At 40.4% G+C, this 20,387-nt stretch overlaps 1 protein-coding gene across 4 annotated transcripts in view; it reads left to right on the plus strand.

The window, feature by feature from the left end:
* BTBD7 (BTB domain containing 7) overlaps nucleotides 1–20,387 on the plus strand; it is a 56,366-nt gene that overhangs the window by 24,822 nt on the left and 11,157 nt on the right. For 3 of the 4 annotated variants that reach the window (XM_082761794.1, XM_082761796.1, XM_082761795.1), the window contains exons 3-9: nucleotides 451–1,530; nucleotides 13,659–13,867; nucleotides 15,373–15,448; nucleotides 17,033–17,193; nucleotides 17,549–17,692; nucleotides 17,927–18,040; nucleotides 19,511–19,700. In XM_082761794.1, the coding sequence (XP_082617920.1) occupies nucleotides 451–1,530; nucleotides 13,659–13,867; nucleotides 15,373–15,448; nucleotides 17,033–17,193; nucleotides 17,549–17,692; nucleotides 17,927–18,040; nucleotides 19,511–19,700 (1,974 nt within the window). The remainder of the gene's footprint in view (nucleotides 1–450; nucleotides 1,531–13,658; nucleotides 13,868–15,372; nucleotides 15,449–17,032; nucleotides 17,194–17,548; nucleotides 17,693–17,926; nucleotides 18,041–19,510; nucleotides 19,701–20,387) is intronic. The other variant, XM_082761797.1, reaches the window with a different exon arrangement.

Raw genomic sequence — 20,387 nt, forward strand, 5'->3', positions numbered from 1 at the left:
GTGAGACTACTGTTTCATTAAGTTCCTACAAGTTTTTTTTTAAAAAGGCTGTTTTTGCATCTCTTAGAGCTAGTGCAATGAAGCCTGTAACGTTATGACCACAGTTCTCTCTCCCTGCTATGATAAGTGTGCCATGTGCAACAGCTATATCAACTGGCACTGCCTGGCTCTTAGAATTGAGAAAATGAAGCTATAAATTTTAATAATTCAATAACTTATTATTAAAGTATAGACTTCATAATAAATACAAGCTTATTAGATGAAGAAAAAGGCTTTTTGTTCTTAATAGCCAGAAAAGGATTCAGTCAGGTTTTCAACTTGTTGAATTATCTAATGTGTGGAGAAGGAAAAACAGTTAACTTAGAGACACTGATGGACTGTTTGAATATTGCAGACCTTTCTCTTAAAGAATAAATGTGTTTAATTTTCTTCCTTTTGTTTTGCCTTCAGGGACATCATCCTACTCTCATCAAGGTTATGGCTGTGAATCAAAGCTGTATAGCCTTGACCATGGCCATGAGAAACCTCAAGACAAGAAAAAGAAAACCTCTGGCCTTGCCACCCTCAAAAAGAAATTCATTAAGCGTCGGAAATCTAGCCGATCTGCTGATCATGCCAAGCAGATGCGAGAACTTCTCTCAGGCTGGGATGTCAGAGATGTTAATGCATTAGTAGAAGAATATGAAGGGACGTCAGCCTTAAAAGAACTTTATCTACAAGCTAATTTAGCAAGACCAGAAGCCAGGACGCTACAAAAAGACATGGCTGAACTTTATCAGTACAAATATTGTACTGATGTAGACTTAATATTTCAAGAAACTTGTTTCCCTGTGCATCGTGCGATACTAGCGGCAAGATGTCCGTTTTTTAAGACGCTGCTTTCTTCCTCACCAGAGTATGGGGCAGAAATAATAATGGACATCAACACAGCTGGCATTGATATGCCTATGTTTTCTGCTTTGTTACACTACCTTTATACAGGAGAGTTTGGAATGGAGGATTCAAGGTTCCAAAATGTTGATATCCTCGTGCAGCTTAGTGAAGAATTTGGAACACCAAATTCCTTAGACGTTGACATGCGTGCACTGTTTGATTATATGTGCTATTATGATGTGGTTCTGAGCTTTTCATCCAACTCTGATTTAGTTGAAACTTTTGGTGGAAGTCAGAACTGTCTAGATGAAGAGCTCAGAGCTCACAAAGCTATTATTTCGTCACGATCTCCGTTTTTTCGCCACTTGCTGCAGAGGAGGATACGAACCGGTGAAGAAATCACAGACCGAACTCTACGAACTCCAACTAGAATTATATTGGATGAATCTATCATACCAAAAAAGTACGCTAAGGTCATCTTGAACTGTATGTATACAGATGTGGTGGACCTCTCAGTTTTGCACTCCAGCCCTTCAGTGGGCAGTTTAAGTGAAGTTCAGGCTCTTGTAGCAGGAAAACTGAACATGACTAGGGCTGAAGAAGCTATGGAGCTTTACCACATAGCACTGTTCTTGGAGTTTAACATGCTTGCACAAGGTATGTAATCCTGTCCTCTGTACAGAATAAATGACCTTATTTGAACATTTATTTTTTTTATCTTGAGAATGAGAATTGTTTGCGTTGGAAAGTGCCTTCAAGATCATTTAGTTCTAACCCCCCTGCCATGGGCAGGGACACCTTCCACAAGACTAGTTAATTGTGAATAGCTTAAATGTCAGACTTGCTTAAGAAAACATTAATGCTAAATGTCAGTAGGAAAAGAAAAATGCACATTTCTGCAGTAGTCCAAACAGTTCCTTAAAAAGAAAGGAGGGGAAGAGGTTTCTTCACTTTGTTCCATTTGAGGAAATCAACTTTCTTCACAGTCTTACCTGTGGAGAAGCCAGTAAACTGTCAGTGAAGCTTTGTCTCCTGTCCAGCTGTTGCTTTCTCTTCATGGTGCCTTTCAGTAATTCTCATCCTCCCTCTGCAGTAGGAGCAGAGTGTGCCGTGGGTATTATGCTTGCATGCCTTCTGCTTTCAGAAGGGGAAGAGTAAGGAACACTTGCTCGAGTTTCTGCAGTGTGCTCATAGTCCGATTAAAATAGCCTTCTGCAAAAAAATTGGGAGTTCTATTCACTCATATTTCAAGTGCATCTTTTTTCAAAATGTTAATTGAAGAAGACTACAGCTATTGTACACTTACATTTAAATAAGGAAGTATAAATAGGAGCAGTCTGTGGGATCCTTCTTTTTTTTTTTTTTTTGACCTGAGTGTGAATGCACATCTGTTAATTTGTCACTTTGGTGCTGGAATCCTACATGTCAGCCACCTGTATTGTGTGTGGAAAGGGTGCTGTTGCTGGGGGTGGTGAAAGTTGGATTTCTTTGAGCATCTGAATGAGCAGAACTAGCAGTGTCTGTTCTCACGGAACTGTTCAAACACTATTCCTAGGGCAGCTCGCCCTGTACCCTGGACAGCAGAAGCTGTAAGTCGGGATGTCTGTCTGTGTGAAGAACTGAGAAGCTGCTATGTTCAAGTCTTCTCAGTTCAAGCTGAGGTTTTGAAAAGTGCTAACTACTTCAACTGCAGTTTTTATTCCTCTTTTGTAGAGTGTGTATTCCTTTCTGAAAATAAGGCCCTTTACTGCATTCATGGTACGAAGTCTAGAATTGCCAGCTTTCTTTTTGAAAACCATTAGTTTGTCTGCATTCTCTTTTACAGTGTGCGTATGCATAATGAGTCTTTCTATCAGTGGCTGGCAATGTACTTGAAGAAAAAGAATTTATTTCCTATCTGTAAGTTGGGGATAATGCATCTGTGTTTTCTAGGGAGAGAAGAAATGCCATATGAGGGCTTTTAGCCGCAATGAGCGTCATTATTGAAGCATGCTGTTTATTTCAAATATGTGTAACAGGTCTTTATTTCTGATCTTTATCTACTTTCATTTACAATCCCTTTTTTGGGCCTAAATGAGGTATGGGGTGGAGGATACAAGGGATTCTTGTTGAGAGAAGGAAATAGCTAGCGTTACTATGAAGTAATCTTATATATTAGCAATAAATTATTTCTGTGGCTTATGTCAAAGCAGGCACACCAAGCTTACAATCATGCTGTTTGAACATAAACACAAAAGGTTTAATTGCGCAAGTGCTGCAGGACTTCAGTATTTATGTGTTAATAAGCAGAACTGAATTGGGGGCAGTTAGTGTTTTCAGCCCTAAAAGGTTTCACTTCTGTCCATTGTTCTTGAAGATCACGCAACTCTGGATAGCTTTCTTCCTGCACATGAGGGCTGGCCAGGGTTGTTGGAGGCTGAGATTGCAGAGCATGATGGCTGAACTGATATCTCCTGTGGTGGCCTGAGCCTGGCTTGCTGTTTTACCTGTTGGGGTTCAGTGGCTATGCCGTACATAATGAGATACTGCAGTTGCTGATGTGGTAGTGATGTGATGGTGATAGTTTTACTTTTGAGGTGAGAAACTGAGAATGGAGTTCCCTGAGATCAGTGATGTGATTTACTTAAGCTAGTTTAATTCAAAGAAAATAACTTTCTACAGTAGATCTGTACATCTGTAACTTCTAGCTGTCAAATTATACTCATCAAGATTGAAATCTTTGTATTACAAACTATCAAACCGACCTTCTTAGAATTAGGAAACTTAAGGACTTGAGGACTGACAGATAAGAGCAGCTATAAGCACTACATGAGGAGATCATACCCAGTTTCTTCAAACCATCAATAGGTCCTTCAAGGAGCTGCATCTAACTTCGACAAAAAGATATGGGGAACTAATCAGTAACTATTGAATCTTCCCTAGAAGCTGCTATTAGGAAACTGATTTTCAGATGATGCTGGAAGCTGAAATAATTCTGCTGAAATAAACTGCCAGGAAACGGGGGAGAGTTCTTTTCTGAGATATCTGACAGAATGAGAATGAGGTGTCCTTGGACTTGATTGTGTTGTTGTTCCCCTCTAAGTACACCTTGAAACTGAACATTAAACAGAATGCAGAAGAGGCATAAAGTTTTACTATGGTTGAAGCAGTGTTGGATTCATTCCTATACAATATATCCAAGCTCATACTACTTGAAAGCAGGATAATTCATAGATCAGCTGAAAGCAGGAAAGGAAAATGAGTTGAAATGAGGAAGGTGCTGCAAGTGCACAGTTTCTCAGTGTCTGATTATTTTGGTGCATGCACTTATACAAGTGCTAAAAGGATTTAGCGTGCGCAGGGAATGCTAATGAGGGAATTAAACTGTGAATGAAACCCTCACTAAGACACTGAATAATTAGTCACTGTTTCATAAATGAACAGGGTGTGATTCTTTCCCTCAGATTGGAAATCCAAACTGGAACAACTGAGGAATTTGAAGGTGCTCTGAAGGAGCAGCGTAACTTCTCTCAAAATCGGATCAGTGTGTTGTAAATCAGCGCTCTTCAGTAACGTGCTGTGGGTCAGTACTTGCCTTAAAATATGTTGTATGAGTCAGTGGGAAGAGGTCTTAAATGTTCTTAATTGCGGGGGTTTTTGCCCACCCTGAGGGAGGGCAAGGAGAAGCTCCCGCAGCTGCAGCAGCACCACCCAGTGGTGGCTGGAACCGTCTGAGCCTGGCCCCAGCTGTGTGCTTGGGGGCCTGAGCTGTGGGCTTTTTGGGGATGGTGACTGACAGTAGGTGTAGGGATGCACTGGCCATCAGGTCTCTTCTTTGTCTGGTAAATCTTTGCCTGACAATGAAAACGGTGAGCTGTGTAACGGTGAGGTAGTGTCGGGGTAGGAGGCTGCTGTCCTTAGGGGAGAAATGCAATAAAATCAGGGAAGGATTGAAATTTGCTCTATTATGCAACAGTAGCAAACAAATTCTGGATGTTCTCCCCCTCCCCCCCCCCCCAGCCACCCCTTCAGACTTTTAAATTCCAGTTGATAACTTAATTATGATTTTATGGCTGGATGCTGTGCTACCTAGATGCAGGAGAAAGCAGTAAGCAGTTTGTAGAAAATCTGCACATGCCAGTGAAATCAGTATCCAGCAGTTTCATACTGAATTAGCATGCTGAGTTCGTGCTTAGGTCAAACTGTACTGTGCTGGCACTAAAGAATTGCTGTGGTTTAATCCTATAATCAAAATTAAAAGGAAGCTTATTAGATCAGGAAAAAACCAAACGCCTGCACTTGACTAGCAGATCACTTAAAATATGTGCTTTAGTAGCAATTGCACCTTACTTCAGTACGTACCACAGTACCTTGTCCTCCCCTAGCAGGTGCAATACTTCACGTGAGAGAGCTGAGTCTCCAGGTGAGTGGTGTCCCTCCCGTTCCCTGAGTCACTGCTCGCACACTTCTGTGCTGGGAGCTGTCACTCGGACATCTGACTTGCAGGCGTTGTGCAGAGCGGTGCTGGAAGAGGCAGCACTGTGTGTAGTGGTTGGAGCCCGCTGCGCTGGCAGTTCTTGTGAAACCTCCCAGCTCGGTCCTCTGACAGTGCTCTTCTCCTCCACTGGGCAGCAGTTTCACCCAGGTTCTCTGTCCCATCTCATCGCCTGGCGTTTGCGGTAGCTGATGTCTCGAGTTTCTTCTCTCAGCTTCCACACACACACCCCAGCTCAAGTTCTTGATTTGGCTCGCTCATTCTGGCCAATTCCAAATATGCTAAAGCTTGTCTCCCTGGTTTCCTGCAAAATATTTTGGGTTCATTATGTGCAGGTCTGGATCCTCTTTCCAACTCATTTTGCTCACTTTACCCAATTCTGGCTGGATATTTGTAGCTGAGTGTTGAGTGAAATTGATGGATTTTAAAGCTTCTGATCATTATTTTTTTTTTTTTTTCATTTCCAGCTGATTTTAGCCTGATTTGTCTTTGGGGTCCCTTCTAAGTATCCAGATGTCGTTTTTCATCAGTTTCAGCAATGATTCAGCTTTGACTCTTTCTATGGAAATTGGCCTGTTCCTAACGCAGCCGTGCTCCCTTTTCTAACTGTATTTAATAGATTGCTTCCCTGTGATGAAGTCAGTGATGGTTTGGGTACGTGCTAAGAATCTTTACTCTCCAAGTAAAGCAAGCCCACTCAGAATTTACTTGGCTTCAGCTTGACTTAATGATCAGTGTAAATCATTTATATTCCAAAAGAAATTGAATTGGGTCTTTCAGTGAAGTAATATGAATAAATGAACTAATCAGCAATCATTTCATCTATAGGTCTCATCATACCAAAACCCATTTGTACCTAATAACCCAGAAACTGTTGTTAGGCATGCTGCAGTATTTGGTAACTATGAGGAAGTGAAGCTCTTAACTGCTTTTGCAGAGGCTGTGTGGATTAGAGCCTTCTCTGCGATGCTCGAGCAGAGCCCTCAGGGGAATGTGGCTGTGTTCTGCCTGTTGTACTCCTGTTCCTGCTTTTGTCGTCTTGCTGCTCTCCAACAACTCCACTGGTGATTGTTTTAGCACACTGGCTCACAAAACTGGGTGTAAAATCACTTAGCCCGTCCTCCTCGATAGCACCATTATTAAAACCAGTTCACTTCCCTAATCCTATTCCCTGTGCATGGTTAGAACAATCCCCTTTCCAGCTTTACCACGCTGCCACATGCACTGCTCTTTCAGGGAAGTTTGACCCGAGTATCTTAGTTGTAAGTTATCTGCGTTGAATACGTGCATCGTGGCCCTAGTGGTAACTACCACAAGCAGTCCCGTTGAGGTGGTGGCACAACACATCTTTGTTGCAGGTTCTCAGGTGCTGGGACCCTGTGTAGTGGTCTTGCCTGGGAATCAAGAGGTAGAAAAAAGACTCCAAAAAGCTTTCTAGGTTGAAAAATAATTTGAGACTTTTATCTATGCATTTCTTTCCTTTTATTTTTAGGTGTTGACTTTACATTTGACAAGAATAAGAAGAAACTTTATTTTAATAGTCATATTCAGGAGCACATCCTTTGATCTGGAGGCAGATATCATCTGACATCAAAAGTACCCTTGATCTCAGCAGTACTGAAGTCGTGAAGCACCAGGAAGCCCACAGTAGCTGCATTAAATACACACAAATGTATTGTGGGAAGATTAGAGCAAGTATGTTAGTTATATTAGTGTAGTATAAGTGCTCAAAGGAGCTAGTCTAGCTCATATAACTACAAAATAAATGGAATATGAAGAAGTAAATGTTACCATAAATCTGACCTTTTATCTCCTTAACATGACTCACTTGTACCCAAGCCTGGAATTATTACTGATGTTTTACATTAAGGAGACGAAAAGGGGAAAGTTCAGAAAGCAGAAAATCTTTCGTACAGTACTGTTAGGGCTGTATGTAAGGATAAAGAATTTCGCAGACTTGGCCAATTACATGCCCAATTGCATGTGTAATTGTGATGATGCAAACAAATTTTTGCAGAGAAACAGATTTGGACACTGCTTTCAGGCTTTGTCACCTGTTTTCTAGGAAGCGTACGGCTAGTAATGCTACGAGCCATCACTGGTCAGTAGTCCCTTGGAACATCAGCTCAGCCTCCCTCAGCCCTTCATTGTTCCTGTGTTAAGTTCTTCCCTCTGTTTTGTTATGGTTGAGTTGCCAGCCTTTTGTTTCTGACATGTGATTGTTTTCTGTGTAAGCTGGATCAGCTAAGCTGCCTGCTGCTGAATATGCTTTTTAAGGAATGTTGCAGCCCAGTTGAGGGCTGTTACCAACTGATGACTGCAAGAAGCCAAAGATGCAAAAGCAGATTTCAGGCTTCCTAAATTCATGCCCTGTGCTTAGGGTAGGAGCAGGAGAGTGAGTTTGTTTTCTTTATTTGGCAGAGAAAATTTTAAAAAGTGTCTTGCCACAAATGTGAATGCCTTAAACATGTAAAAATTCTTAAATTTCTGGCTAAACTTATAACTACAAAAATCTTAGAAGGCTTAACAGCCTTACAGTTTGACAGCAACATCCAAGTATTTTTAAATTGCACAAGTTGCATGGTTTTCATCTACTCCATAATTTAGTATATCAAATGGCTGGATGATACGCTGTGATGGAGTCGATGTAATTTATTGAGTTTTCACAGTGGAAAGTTGGTTAGCATAACACAAAATGCCTGTCCTAACCTTCAGTTTGTGTTTTGTATTTGTTTTAACAGTCTGAAGTGCTATAAAGTCAAGCTAGCTCAGTATTTGAATTAGGAAATACTACCATATGCATTACCAGGTCCATAGCAGGTGTTGCTTTGAATTCAGTTTATCAAGGATAAGAGTACATGAATGTTCTTAATTCTTTTGTGTTGAGAAAAATCAATGGAGGGATTAAAAGTAGCTTGAAAGAGGTACTGAACTTCACAATGGATTTCAGAAGTGTTTGACTGCCAAGGTCCATAGGCTCCTTGATCTTCAGTGCTGCTTAGGTCCTGTTTTCTCTCCTGCACAACACTCATGTCGTTTATTGTTGTTTTTTTTTTTTTTTTTTACCTTTAAGTAACTAAAACTTGTTTGCCTCAGAATCCTAAAGTATGTGTGTGGGGGAAATGCACCTGCAAGTTGCTGGCTTGGCATCAGTTTATGTTTCTTCCCTGCAGTGCCATATTCTCTGTCCTAAAGGAATGCTAGAGGTTTCTAGCAGCTTGAAGTTTTAGCTGTTTTCTATTTTTTTCAAATGGTTTAAAAAAAAATTTAAATGAGATGAAGCTAATAATTAATCAACTGGCAAAGTCAAGCTATTAAAATTATCTTGTTTTGTAATTATTGGGTTAGCCAAAATATGACAGAAATAGATGCTGAAGAGAAGATCCCCTTTGCCAAATGCAGTTATGGGAAAGTATGGGTTGTTGTATTGCTGCTTATGAGATAACAGTACAGACAAAAACTAATAGCCCATCTAACTCTTCTTACTCGCTCTTACTGTTTTCATAGGTGATGTTTTGCCTACTGCTGTGGATAACCTAAATTCATATTGCTATGAATTGTCTTGAGTTCTATGAGGTCACTTGAACCTGACACAGATTGTTTTGGCTGCCAGAAGTGGTACTGCTGCCCTGCCTCCCACGTGGTTTGTGCAGCCAGGGATCTGATGTGGAAGCATATCTGACAGAAGTGAGCTGACTGGTGCACTGCATGGCCACACAAGTCCCACTGAGACGCAAGAGAGGTGTGGAGTGTAAGGGGGAGGACAGTTTGGTTTAATTCCAGTGTACACGGAGGTTTGCTTTTGTGACTGCTTGACCAGCCTGTGCGTGTGGGCTGCCTTCTAACGAACTTTTAACAAGTACAGAATGCGTTTGCATCCTTTGTAAGGCATGGGAGGGAGACTGAGTAAATGTCTTCCTCCTTTTTTTTCTTCCAATCAAAAATGGTTAGAACAGCAAGAATGCTCATGGATGACGTGTCTCTGGAGCTTCCAGATATATTGTAGTCCACACTAGCTGTAACTCATGCCTTTGAGCTATTTTCTGTGTGCCAGCAGATTCAAAAGTGTGTGTCCCAGTTACCAGCATGGTCTCTTCTAATGTGACAAACTTTAGAAACCATTTAATGGCCTCTAGATGCCATTTTGTTGTCAAGATGAATTCTTTTTACTTCTGGTTTTCCTGACTCCTCTGGCATGCATAAGTTTAAGGGGAGAGATCTCCACCACAAAATGAGTTAAATAAAGCTAATGACTTTGTCAGAAAAAAACTGACATAATCCCATTCCTGCTAACTGTTGAGGGCATGTAATATGTTTTTGGTAGATCTGTCAACTGTCTTGATAAGATTCCAGGCTGTTAGTATGCTGAGCATGGGCTCAAGCTGTTCTGCTTGGAAGGGCTGTGGAATTGTGTTTGAGAGAGAACTGGGGAAGCAGAAAGGACTTGTCTGTAGGCAGGACCTATGGCTATTGGCATCCAGCACAAAGAGGGCATGAAAGCCCCAGTTTTCCAGAATGGATGAAGTCATTCATCTTGGAGTCTGAAGAAGTGAAAGATCTTTGGAAGATGCTAATGGTCGCAGAAGATTGGGGTAGAGCACTCGGGGACATTGCAAATAGATCTTGGAAAGGCTGTTGCTGCCTGAATATTATAAAACAGCACTCATAGGAAAAAAATGCTCTGTTCCACTGTGCAGAACAATATTGTGGCTATTAGATGATGGCTTTTTTTGCCAAGTGGCTGATTGTTAAAGCAAGAAAACCTTCTGCCAAGGAAAAGGATTGGATTCCTTCCATAGCTAGAATTGGGTTGCCCTAATTTATTTAGATGTTCAGAAAACACTTTAATTATTACCTCATGCTTGCTTCAGAAGAAGTACTTTTAATATGCCCACTGTTCTGACACATTGATAAAAGTACTTGGGAAAAGGACTGTTTCATCATTTAGGCATCCTAAATGAGCCTTTCATCTCCTGTCATATTGCTGGTAGCTGTGCAAAAAGGCTTCCCAGAAACGAGGCTGAGCTGATGCTCTGCTTTTGTAAATCGGTGGTGCTCGGAGCTTCAGAACTGCATTTCTTGTGGATATGTAGTCTTCCGTCTTTGCAGCAGGGACAGCATTTCTATTGTTTCAAAGATAAATGCTGGATGGGGAAATGCTGTGAGAGGCATTCACTGTGGGTTAAGTCTCATTGTGCTTACAGCTTGAGTTTTGTCGTGGCTGATTTCGGTGAATGGGCCTACGAACGGCCTTTGAAATAGAATGCTCCCTGCGTGTATTCTTTAGACTTGAGGGGATGTAATCATCTGCTGAAATCAGCTTGCATGCAAACTGAATAGAATGTGCAAAAAAAATGTGATAGGATTTAGCAGGGTGAGACTTGGTGCAACACAACAGGTGGCCTTTAAGAATTGTTTCAAACAGCATGTTCCGTATTTAGGGAAGCTCGCTCCTCTTTTAGGTGTACTGTACCTAGTCATTCCAGGGACTGGTTAGCTTTTGTTGGCATTGCCAAGTTTGTTGCTAACTTAGTGTTTTCTTTTTGAGACCCAAAAGGAAAGATAAAATGGTTGGGGAGGGCAGGTTTGGGAGATAGAGACAGTTCAATGCTCTGTCAGCCATTAACAACACAAGTAAAAATATAAGTAGAATTGTAAGTAGAAATGGACTATGAAGTGGAAAGCTTCCAGACTTCGTTTACTCACACTTCTGATGTATGATGAAGTATTTTGATCTTTTTTTTTTTAATTTTTTTTAAAGTAGCTTTTTCCTAAACACTGGTTTTTGGATTCGTGAATGGAATTTTAGAAGAATACACTATAAGGTTTATCTGCTGGCCTTCTTGGGGAGTTCCCACATCCCAGGAGGGCAGTTCCTCTATCACTTACCAAAAGCCAAGTAGAGAATTTCAGAGAGTGGTTCTGATCCTCTGCCTGATCATCACTGGTACAAATGACAGCAGATGCTTCGAGTTCCTATCAACAAGCTGTGCTGCATGTTCACTGCTCACTTAGGCTGGTTCTTGCTCTGCAGTTTAGAGGTCAACATCTGTAGTAAGTCATCTGTCCTTATTTTTAGTAGTAACGATGTGTAATGTAATGGTCAGAGGTAGTTTGAGAAGTGCCGTATTACTTCAGTAATGGTCAAGGATTAAACAGGTGCAGTGGAACATGACTCATGCGTTTGCCTTGACAAAAACAAATGGGGAGTAACATGGGATAAATAGCAGAATGCGACCTTTAATACGTCTTCCAGAAATGTATATGCATTTGTTAAACGTTTTGGCAGTGGCTCCACTGATGTGGTCTTTTCTGAAGCAAATCAGGTAGAAATGTAGAAATACAAATTATCCCAAGTGCTTGTTGAAGAAAGTTTATTTCAATTATAAGCTTGGCTAATTTATATTAATACTGGGGGATGCAGACATTATTCTCCTAAATTACCTTGGAAGATAAATAAAAACTGCTTCCAAAACTACATATACATTCAGACACATTCCTGGAATTTGCTGCAAATGTTCTTGCTGAGCACTGACTGTAAATATCATTCGCTGTATTTTTTTTTTTGTACTTTTAAGTTCATAAAAAAATAAATGTTGGAATATTATTCTCATAATTTAACATGCTGTTTTTATACTATTAAGTAGAAATGCACATATGTGATAGGACAGGCAAATTTGTGGCCTCCTTTGTGTTTTGTTTAACCTTTTGCTTCCTAGTACCTTCTCTACTGCTTAAGTTTCCCATTTCAGTGATTTTGCTCCTAAATAGTACTTTGGCAGATAGTGTTCTACGTCTTTGCAATAGCACGTTTACTTGTTATTCCATAATGACTTCTTCATTTCTGTTGCAATTAATAGTGTGAATGAGTCAATGCTTACTATATGCTGGCCTATATAGAAAAGTAAGATTTTCTTTGTTCTACTATTTTCTGGTGGGTTGTTTTGGTTTTGCATGTATGCAATCAGTTTGAAGTACGTAGCACCATGTGTCTTTTTGTTTTTTGTCTTGACAAATGTTAGGATTACCAAGCTAAACACTTCCTTCACCCAAGAGTGCAGTAAGGAGATTCGTTTCTCCAAACAACAGTCAAAGATCTTAATTTTTTCATGTTGCTGAAACAGAGTATAAATGGTAATGTGTAAGAAGTAAAAACTGCACTGTAAGCATGCTGCTCGCAGCCATCCAGGAACCTCTAACAGGCATGAGTACAGCTATAATTTTGTGGCTGTAATGGATAGTGGAGTGAGACTGGAATGTATAATTCTAGCACAGGATTTTTTTCTTCAAATTACTATCTTTGTAGTGCAAATAGAAATCATATTCTGTGAATATCTAAGCCAGATGTACAAGTGAAATCAGCACAGTGCTGCTGGGGACTCAGAATATTCGCCTTGTGGCGCAGTCTGTCTTAGTGCAGTAAGCCTGACTAACAGTGTTTTTCAGCCCTCCTGCAGTGTGTCTCGCCTGACTTCTTCCACGTCTGCTCCATCTCCTTTCAGGATGGGAAGATATCCCCTGTCTGGTATTAGGAAGACACATACTCTGTGAAGGAGTAAATCCTAACACAGCAGTGGGTGCAGAGAAGGTGTAGCAGACTCAGCACAAGTCAGAGCCCCTGCCTCTTGCAGACTTTGCTCTGTGGCTCCCTATCTGAAGAGGTGCTCTCTGCCCTGGCGCCCCTCTGTGATGTGTTTGGTGTGGAGGCCAGCGTGGTGGCCTAGAGCAACTGCTCTCTGCTTTCTGCCTTTGCTGCTAGTCAGAAAATTATGCTTTGCTGCCCTCGTGCTGTGCTGAACAGCAGAGTATCAACAACATATCACAGCTCTTGTTTCTGATCCACTGCATGGTCTGTCTCAGGAGGGTCCAAATGCAAAGTGATACTGGCAAAAATCTCACCGGTGTTGCAGTTTATATATGCCTTTAAATCTGCTTTAATGACTCAAATTCAGACTTGTGACTTTAAAGTGAGTTAAACACCCAGGTAATGTGTTAATCAAAGGGCTGATACAGCTGAACTAGCTTTCCAGTCATTCATCTTGGTGTACCAGCAGAAAGAGTTTCATGTGGCTTTAGAGGGTAAATGACTGTAGTTGGAATCCCTAGACCACAATTAAAAATACATTAGAATTTAACCCTGTTTGCAAATCTTGACCTGTAGAGCACTTCTGGTTTTACTCTCACTGTAGCTCTGATGGGAATCATATAGTCCTTTGTTACGTATTTTTGACTCTTGTGTTATTTCTTCAGGATCAAAGTGCCTTTGTAACAACTTTATTGATTTATTTTTTTTGTTGCTTTTGTTTCCTAGGCTGTGAAGATATTATTGCTGAGAGCATTTCACTAGACACCTTAATTGCCATTCTGAAGTGGAGTTCTCAGCCATACGGTTCCAAGTGGGTGCATCGTCAGGCGCTGCATTTCCTCTGTGAGGAGTTTACCCAGGTCATGACTTCAGATGTCTTCTATGAACTAAGCAAGGACCACCTGCTAACAGCGATTCAGTCTGACTATTTACAGGTAATCTGCTGTTCAGAATACAGCTAGCCTGCTTGGAGCAGGATAGGTGATACCATTACTAGAAGCATTTGTGAGTAGCCCATCTTAAACTGTAGTCAGGAGGTGGCTTTGTGAAGGGATGCAAGACTCCTGATGGCTCTTGAACAGATGTTTATTGCCTTTTTTCACTACTACGTATACTTTCCCCTTGGCCTACGTGCTGTCCACACACCCAAATCTGTCATACACTTGGTTAGAGACCCTCAGACACGCACTTCGAGAGAGCCAGAAATTGGCCACTGCCCAAACCTCATCCTTAACACTATAGCCAAGTTACTTTATCTCAACCTTGCTCAAGTTTTTCTTTCTACCTTTTGTTTCCTTATTATCTTTAATTCAGGGACGTGTGAAACAGCACAAAGCCACCTGCAAATTCCTTTCCCACAGCTTTGTATGCATGCTAAGCACTTACTTTTAATATGTAAAAAATGAAATTGAAGTAGTTATTGAAAACTGTTTTGTTCTTGGCTTATAACACAACACAAGCTGGTGGTATATGCTGTTACTTAGAAGCCTAACAATAGCTCAGAAACAGCTGGAAATTATTTTAAATTAAGCATTTCTGAACTTAACATTTGCTTTGCATGTTGAAGTGCTTTATAAAAAATGATGTGGTAATACTTAACGCTGTAACAATGTGTATCTTGGTTGGGGGCAGTGAGCTAATAAATTAATCGCTCAGAAGGCTTAATTTATTTTATTTTGGGGAGACATAAAAATAACTTTTCTGACAAGTATTGCAGATTTTTTTTGTTGTCTTTACTTCGGTGGTTTTAGGGAGAGGACACCACACTGAATAATAGAAAACTTGTGGTTTTTTTGTGTGTGGTTTTTTTTTTTTTTTTTTTGCTGCTATATCTGTTCAAGAAAGATACCTTTAATGATGACCAGCCATATAGTGTAAAGACAGGATTTTTAAAATTATATCTGTCTCAGTCTTGCTTTGTGAACTACAAAGTGTTAGAGATTATTTAAATGTAGCTGTTACGAAAGTAAAAACTTTTCAGTCTGATTTTTTTCCTCTAAAAATGTTTGGTTAGTGTATATGTAGGTATAAACCAAGCAAGTGTGCTTTGTTCATAGTGTAAGTATGTCTCTTCACTGAGATTATCATGGTTGTTACTATAATTTATGAGTCTATGCAAATAATGTATTGCTAAATATAGAAAAGATTCAAACAACAGTCAGTGTTGGAACTGTCCTTTCAATTAACTCTAATTCAGATTTAAGTCATGTGAGTTTGCATACTGGCCTCAAGTTTTCTTTCCATGGAAATAATTTTTGTTTTAATTCCTGGGGATTTAATAAGGGACAAATCTAGGAATCTTGGTGGCAATACAGCAGTAATACTACTGTATAATATTTTGAGCAAGTATTTTGGTACAGTTGTTTCTTCTTAGCTGTGAAAGAGGTGTCTGTGACTTAAACTAATCATATACAAATTGTTGACTTTCTCTTTCTACCAGGCAAGTGAACAAGATATTCTAAAATATCTAATTAAATGGGGTGAACACCAGTTGATGAAGAGAATAGCAGACCGAGGTGAGGATCCTTTTAACCACATACCACCAAATCAATAAACCAGAATGTATGGAAGGCCCTTTCTTGCTGGTAATCTGTAATTTAAGAAAACTTAATCTACTTCTGTGTGGTCAAAACTAAGCAGAAGCACTAGAATATTTTGAAGAGGAAAAAAGAAAAACACTCTTTTTCTAGAAAAAATGAAAATAGTCATTCTGAAGGAGCTGGGATTATTTAGTATTGAGGAGGAAATGCTTAAGGGGGATTTTAACAATGTTTATAAATACTTTGTGGCAGTAAGTAAAGAAAACATAGCCACATTCTTCTCTTGGCACCCAGTGACAGGATGAGAGGCAATGAGGCATTAATTGAAATGCAATTTAAACACAACTTTTTTTCTTTTTTTTTTTTTTTTTTTTTAACTGTGAGGGTGGTTAGACAATGTAACAGGCTGCCCAGGGAAGTTATCAAGTCACCATCCATGGAGATGGTCAAAACCTGACTGGATGTGGCTGGGGGCAATCTGCTCTACCCTGCTTGGGGAGCTGTGAGGAGTAGGATGGCTGTGGCTTGCCGTGTTTTTGAAATCCATTGTTATTACTTGTGATATAACGGTTTTTCATGGATATGTTGGATGAGATGCAACAAAATCTCAATTAAAAGATGTGCTTTTTAGTGATCTGGGTAAATACTAGCTTTTTGTCTTCAGAACTAGATTTTACATGTTTGATTTTAGCAACATAATGGAGCTCGTTAAATTGTCACAGATCTGGACTGGTAGAGAAGCTGCCCGTTTGGAGTAATTGTGCAGCTTTGTGATCAGTAGCGTTCATTAAGTAAATGGCTCATTCTGTTTCCTGGGATCATTGGATAATGTGGTGTACAAAAGCAGAAATAAGAGCTATGCCAGAACTTGGTTGGCCTGTCCTGAATGGAGGATAATTGACAGGTGTCCTCAAGGAGTGAAGTTAGTCACATTCAGGTTGGGCACAATACTTAAAATACAGGTGAAGGTAGTTACCTCTGAGAGAGAATGCCTTTGGAATGTCATCTAGTGTCATCTAGCAGTCTTTAGGTACATACCCACTGCTGGCATAAATAAATAGTGTGTGAGCATGAAAGCAAGGTTGTGATATAGCTGTTAATAGGGTGATTTATCCTGTGAGGCTAGAATAACTCGTCCCAGTGGTCTCTTCAGCCCTTAGTTTGTAGAAAATAATTAAGTTTCTGAAAAGTGCTAGAGAAGAGAAGAGGAGCTGCAGGAGGGAGTCACTGGGGAAAACACAACTGTTTTCATACAGCAACTCTACCTGAGTTTTATGGTCATTTATCTCAGACACTACTTCAGTGTTTTCTTCCTGTCTTAAGCTTTGAAAGTGACAGCTGTACAAATCACCCATGCTCATAGAAGCTGAATCTGACTCCGCCGATGTTTCATATCAGATTTTAGAGCATACGCTAGTTTTGTGGAACAGTGCTGATAAGCGCTGTTGAGTCTAATTTAGACTCTTCTTTCCTCTTCTGTAATTTCCTGTAAGCCATGTAGCTTCTGCTTTCTTATTTAAACTTTGGTGTAAAATTACTATTTCTTGTTCTTTCTCACAGAGCCTAACTTATTGAGTGGTACTGCTCACAGTGTAAACAAGAGAGGTGTAAAGAGAAGAGATCTTGACATCGAGGAGCTGAGAGAGATCCTGTCTCCACTCTTACCTTTTGTCCGCATTGAGCACATCTTACCCATGAGTAGTGAAGTACTGAGTGACGCAGTAAGTCAGTTGTCTCATACAAGTACTCTCTGTGGGTTCTTTGCATTTCAGATTCTACGTGTGTTTAGGTTGTGTGACTTTCTGTGGAGGAAAAGTCCTTTTTTGAGGAGGAGGGGTGAGGGGGGTGGTGTTTTTTTTTTTTTAAGGATTACTAAAATGTTATTACTGAAAGTGAGATATAAGTAACTACTCAGGTTAAAGTTTTTTATATTTTAAATCTATCAGGAAACTTTTTAAAGAAAAGCTAAACCCCACAGTGGTGTACAGATTCAGTGTATGAAGTGCATTTCTTGCAAGTTTTTCCCCATACACTTTTTATTTAGTAAAACATGAAACTTTTTCTTCATTCTTAAAGATGAAGAGAGGCCTGATTAGTACTCCTCCTTCAGACATGCTACCAACGTCAGAAGGTGGAAAGTCAAATGCCTGGCTGCGACAAAAAAATGCTGGGATATATGTGCGGCCAAGACTGTTCTCACCATATGTGGAGGAGGCTAAGGTAATAATAATTAATGGTATCTGGCTGTTGTTAAACTCGTGTCATCAGGGGGTTCTGTAAACAGGGAAAAATGTCGGTATGTTTTGTCTCTCTTTGCATGTACTGCCCTAAAATACTAACATTTTCAATTTAACAAGACTTACAAGTTTGATCATCAGGCTCAAGTCTCTAGAACTGGTCAGAAAAATTTCAACAAAATTTTTTTTTGTCGAAATTGAAATGTTTGCGAGACAGATCTTGATGAAATTCCACCGGAAACAAAGCAGCGTTCTGAGGGAAACCTCCCTGGTTTCCAGCCAGTTTGCCGGCCCAGCTCCTCGGCAGCCCACCTGGCAGGCGGATGGCAAGGTGAGAGCCTGAGAGTCCCAGTCTGCAGCTAGTCAGCAACCTCAGTGCCAGGTCTTTCAGGCTCCCCAGCTCCCTCTAGAGCTGGGTGGAGAATTTCTGTTCCACTGGGCAGAGGACTCTGATATTTCACTTTTTTCTTTGAATTAGAGCAGAAGAAAAATTCTTTCGATCCTATGCAAAGTGGAATAAATATTCAGTGTCCAACTTAACTGAAGCCCCTTGTGTCCCATTCATACAGTAGTTTTCTTATTAAATATCTTGCATGAGGACTGTGAAATGAAGGTCACTCATCACCTCTGATGACGGTGACGTTTGGTGACAGGGCTTTTGTGCAGAACAGAAACATGCCATATTGTATTTGACAGAACGGGACCCTTATAAATGGTTAGCCATTGTCACCCCCCACACCCCCCCACCCCAAGGCAGCTCTGACTTATGTCAGGAGCTTGAGTCCCAGCAGTGCAGGTGATGGCAGGACAAGGTGATTAGGTGGAGCTCTGTGCATCCACACCACCTGCAAACACTGAACACTGCGGTCTTGAAGTCAGAGCTTTTGGCCTCTGCTTAAGGAAGAAAACACTTTCTAAGCGTGAGTTGTTGTTGACATAACTCATTGAGGGGAGGGGAAAAGGAAAGCTATTTTTTACTTTGGGCACAGATAAGAGTGCCAGGTGGCACTAAAGCAGTGAAGGAAGGCTAGACAGTTAAAAATGTATCTTTGTACCTTGGGTTATTAAAACTAACAATGTGTTAAAGAACATGTAATAAAAACACTGACTCTTAGTTTTCAGGTATATAGTATTGGAATGCTTTAGCATCTTAAAAATAAGTGCATTCTACACTTTTTTTTTCCTCTAGGAATCTTGTTTTATTTTGCTGTTAATTTTTTTTTTTTTTTTTAAGAAGTATCATTAGCAGTTTACCTTTAGAGGAATTATTCTCATTATCTGTCTGGTGACTACTCCTATTCAGTTTGTTTATAGGAAAATGCAAAAATTGCACATAAGTGACTTGTAAGTTACTACTCTCTGTTAGCCTCTCATTATTTTTGAAAAAAAAAAATGCTAAATTAGAACCTTAACTGAAGGTGTGCATAGCGTAATTCTTTCTATGAAGACATCTGAGGGAAGCACACTTCATTTTGAAGGCAGTGTCTTCTACTCACTGTCACAGAATTGACAATTATAGGTAATAATTGTCTGAGAGTCCAGAGGGTCTTGCCTTGAGAAGGTACAAAACATACAAAGCAGTCTTTCCGACTTTTATTCCCCTGACTGCTTTTAGCTCTGAAAGCCAACTCTAGTAGTAATTGGAAAATGGAATAGAAAATGCCGTGGAAAAGCCAAATTCAGTGTGGGACCCAGTTTAGACCGGTGTTAGGCTTGTGGCCTTGGGGCTGTGTTTGAGGCAGCTCCTGGTGGGTGTGAGTGCGCAGTGCCTTCATGAGGGCTCCGATGGCTGTCGTTGCAGTCGGTCCTGGATGAAATGATGGTGGAACAGACAGACCTCGTTCGCTTGCGGATGGTCCGAATGTCCAACGTGCCAGACACCCTCTACATGGTAAACAACGCGGTGCCGCAGTGCTGTCATATGATCACCCACCAGCAAGTTACTGCTAACCAGTCCAGTCCTCCTTCAGTCATAGCCAACGAAATCCCAGGTGAGGCTGCTGGGTCATTTGTAATGCTGCTTGCTCTCATGGGAGTGAGTGGTTGGGGGCTCTGGGATGGGGGAGTGGATGTGAATGATTGAAAACTATGATCAGCCTCCTCAGAAAGGGATGCTTCATAGATTGTGCTTCTTTGTACCCTGCAGTAGTTCTTTTTGCTTTGTTTTATTCTGAAGATATTTATCATGCCATCCGTATATAATTAATAGGTAAAAAGTAAGCTCCTGGAAGGGCTTTTACTTTAACCTGCTTTGCCGAGTGATTTGCAAGGCGTCCATTTTTAGATCAGAGCATCACGCCTAAGTAGATGTGGATCAGTTTAGGAGTTTGTAGAAAAGCAGAAAACATGACATGCCATCAGAAAAATGGTCTGCTTCATCTCCCTGCCATGCACTTCCCCACTCACCAGTTCATAAGCTCTTTGTATATCTGTGGTGTCTCCCTGCAGTCAGCTATGTGGAAGGAAGTAGATGAACTATTCTTATGGTTGGCTAGAGGCAGGGCAAAATAGTAGGCTTAAATTACAACAAGAGTATTTAAGTTGAAGTATTAGGAAGCTGTTTGGTTAAGCACTGCAGTAAATTTTCTAGAAAGATTCCTGGAATGGTTTTGTTCTACTTGATTGTTTTTTGTGATTGAGGAAGTGACTTGATAAAGCCTAAAGGAAATGTCAAAAGA

Source organism: Aythya marila (genome assembly GCF_965140915.1).
Source record: "Aythya marila genome assembly, chromosome: 5".
NCBI classification, from domain to species: Eukaryota; Metazoa; Chordata; class Aves; order Anseriformes; family Anatidae; genus Aythya; species Aythya marila.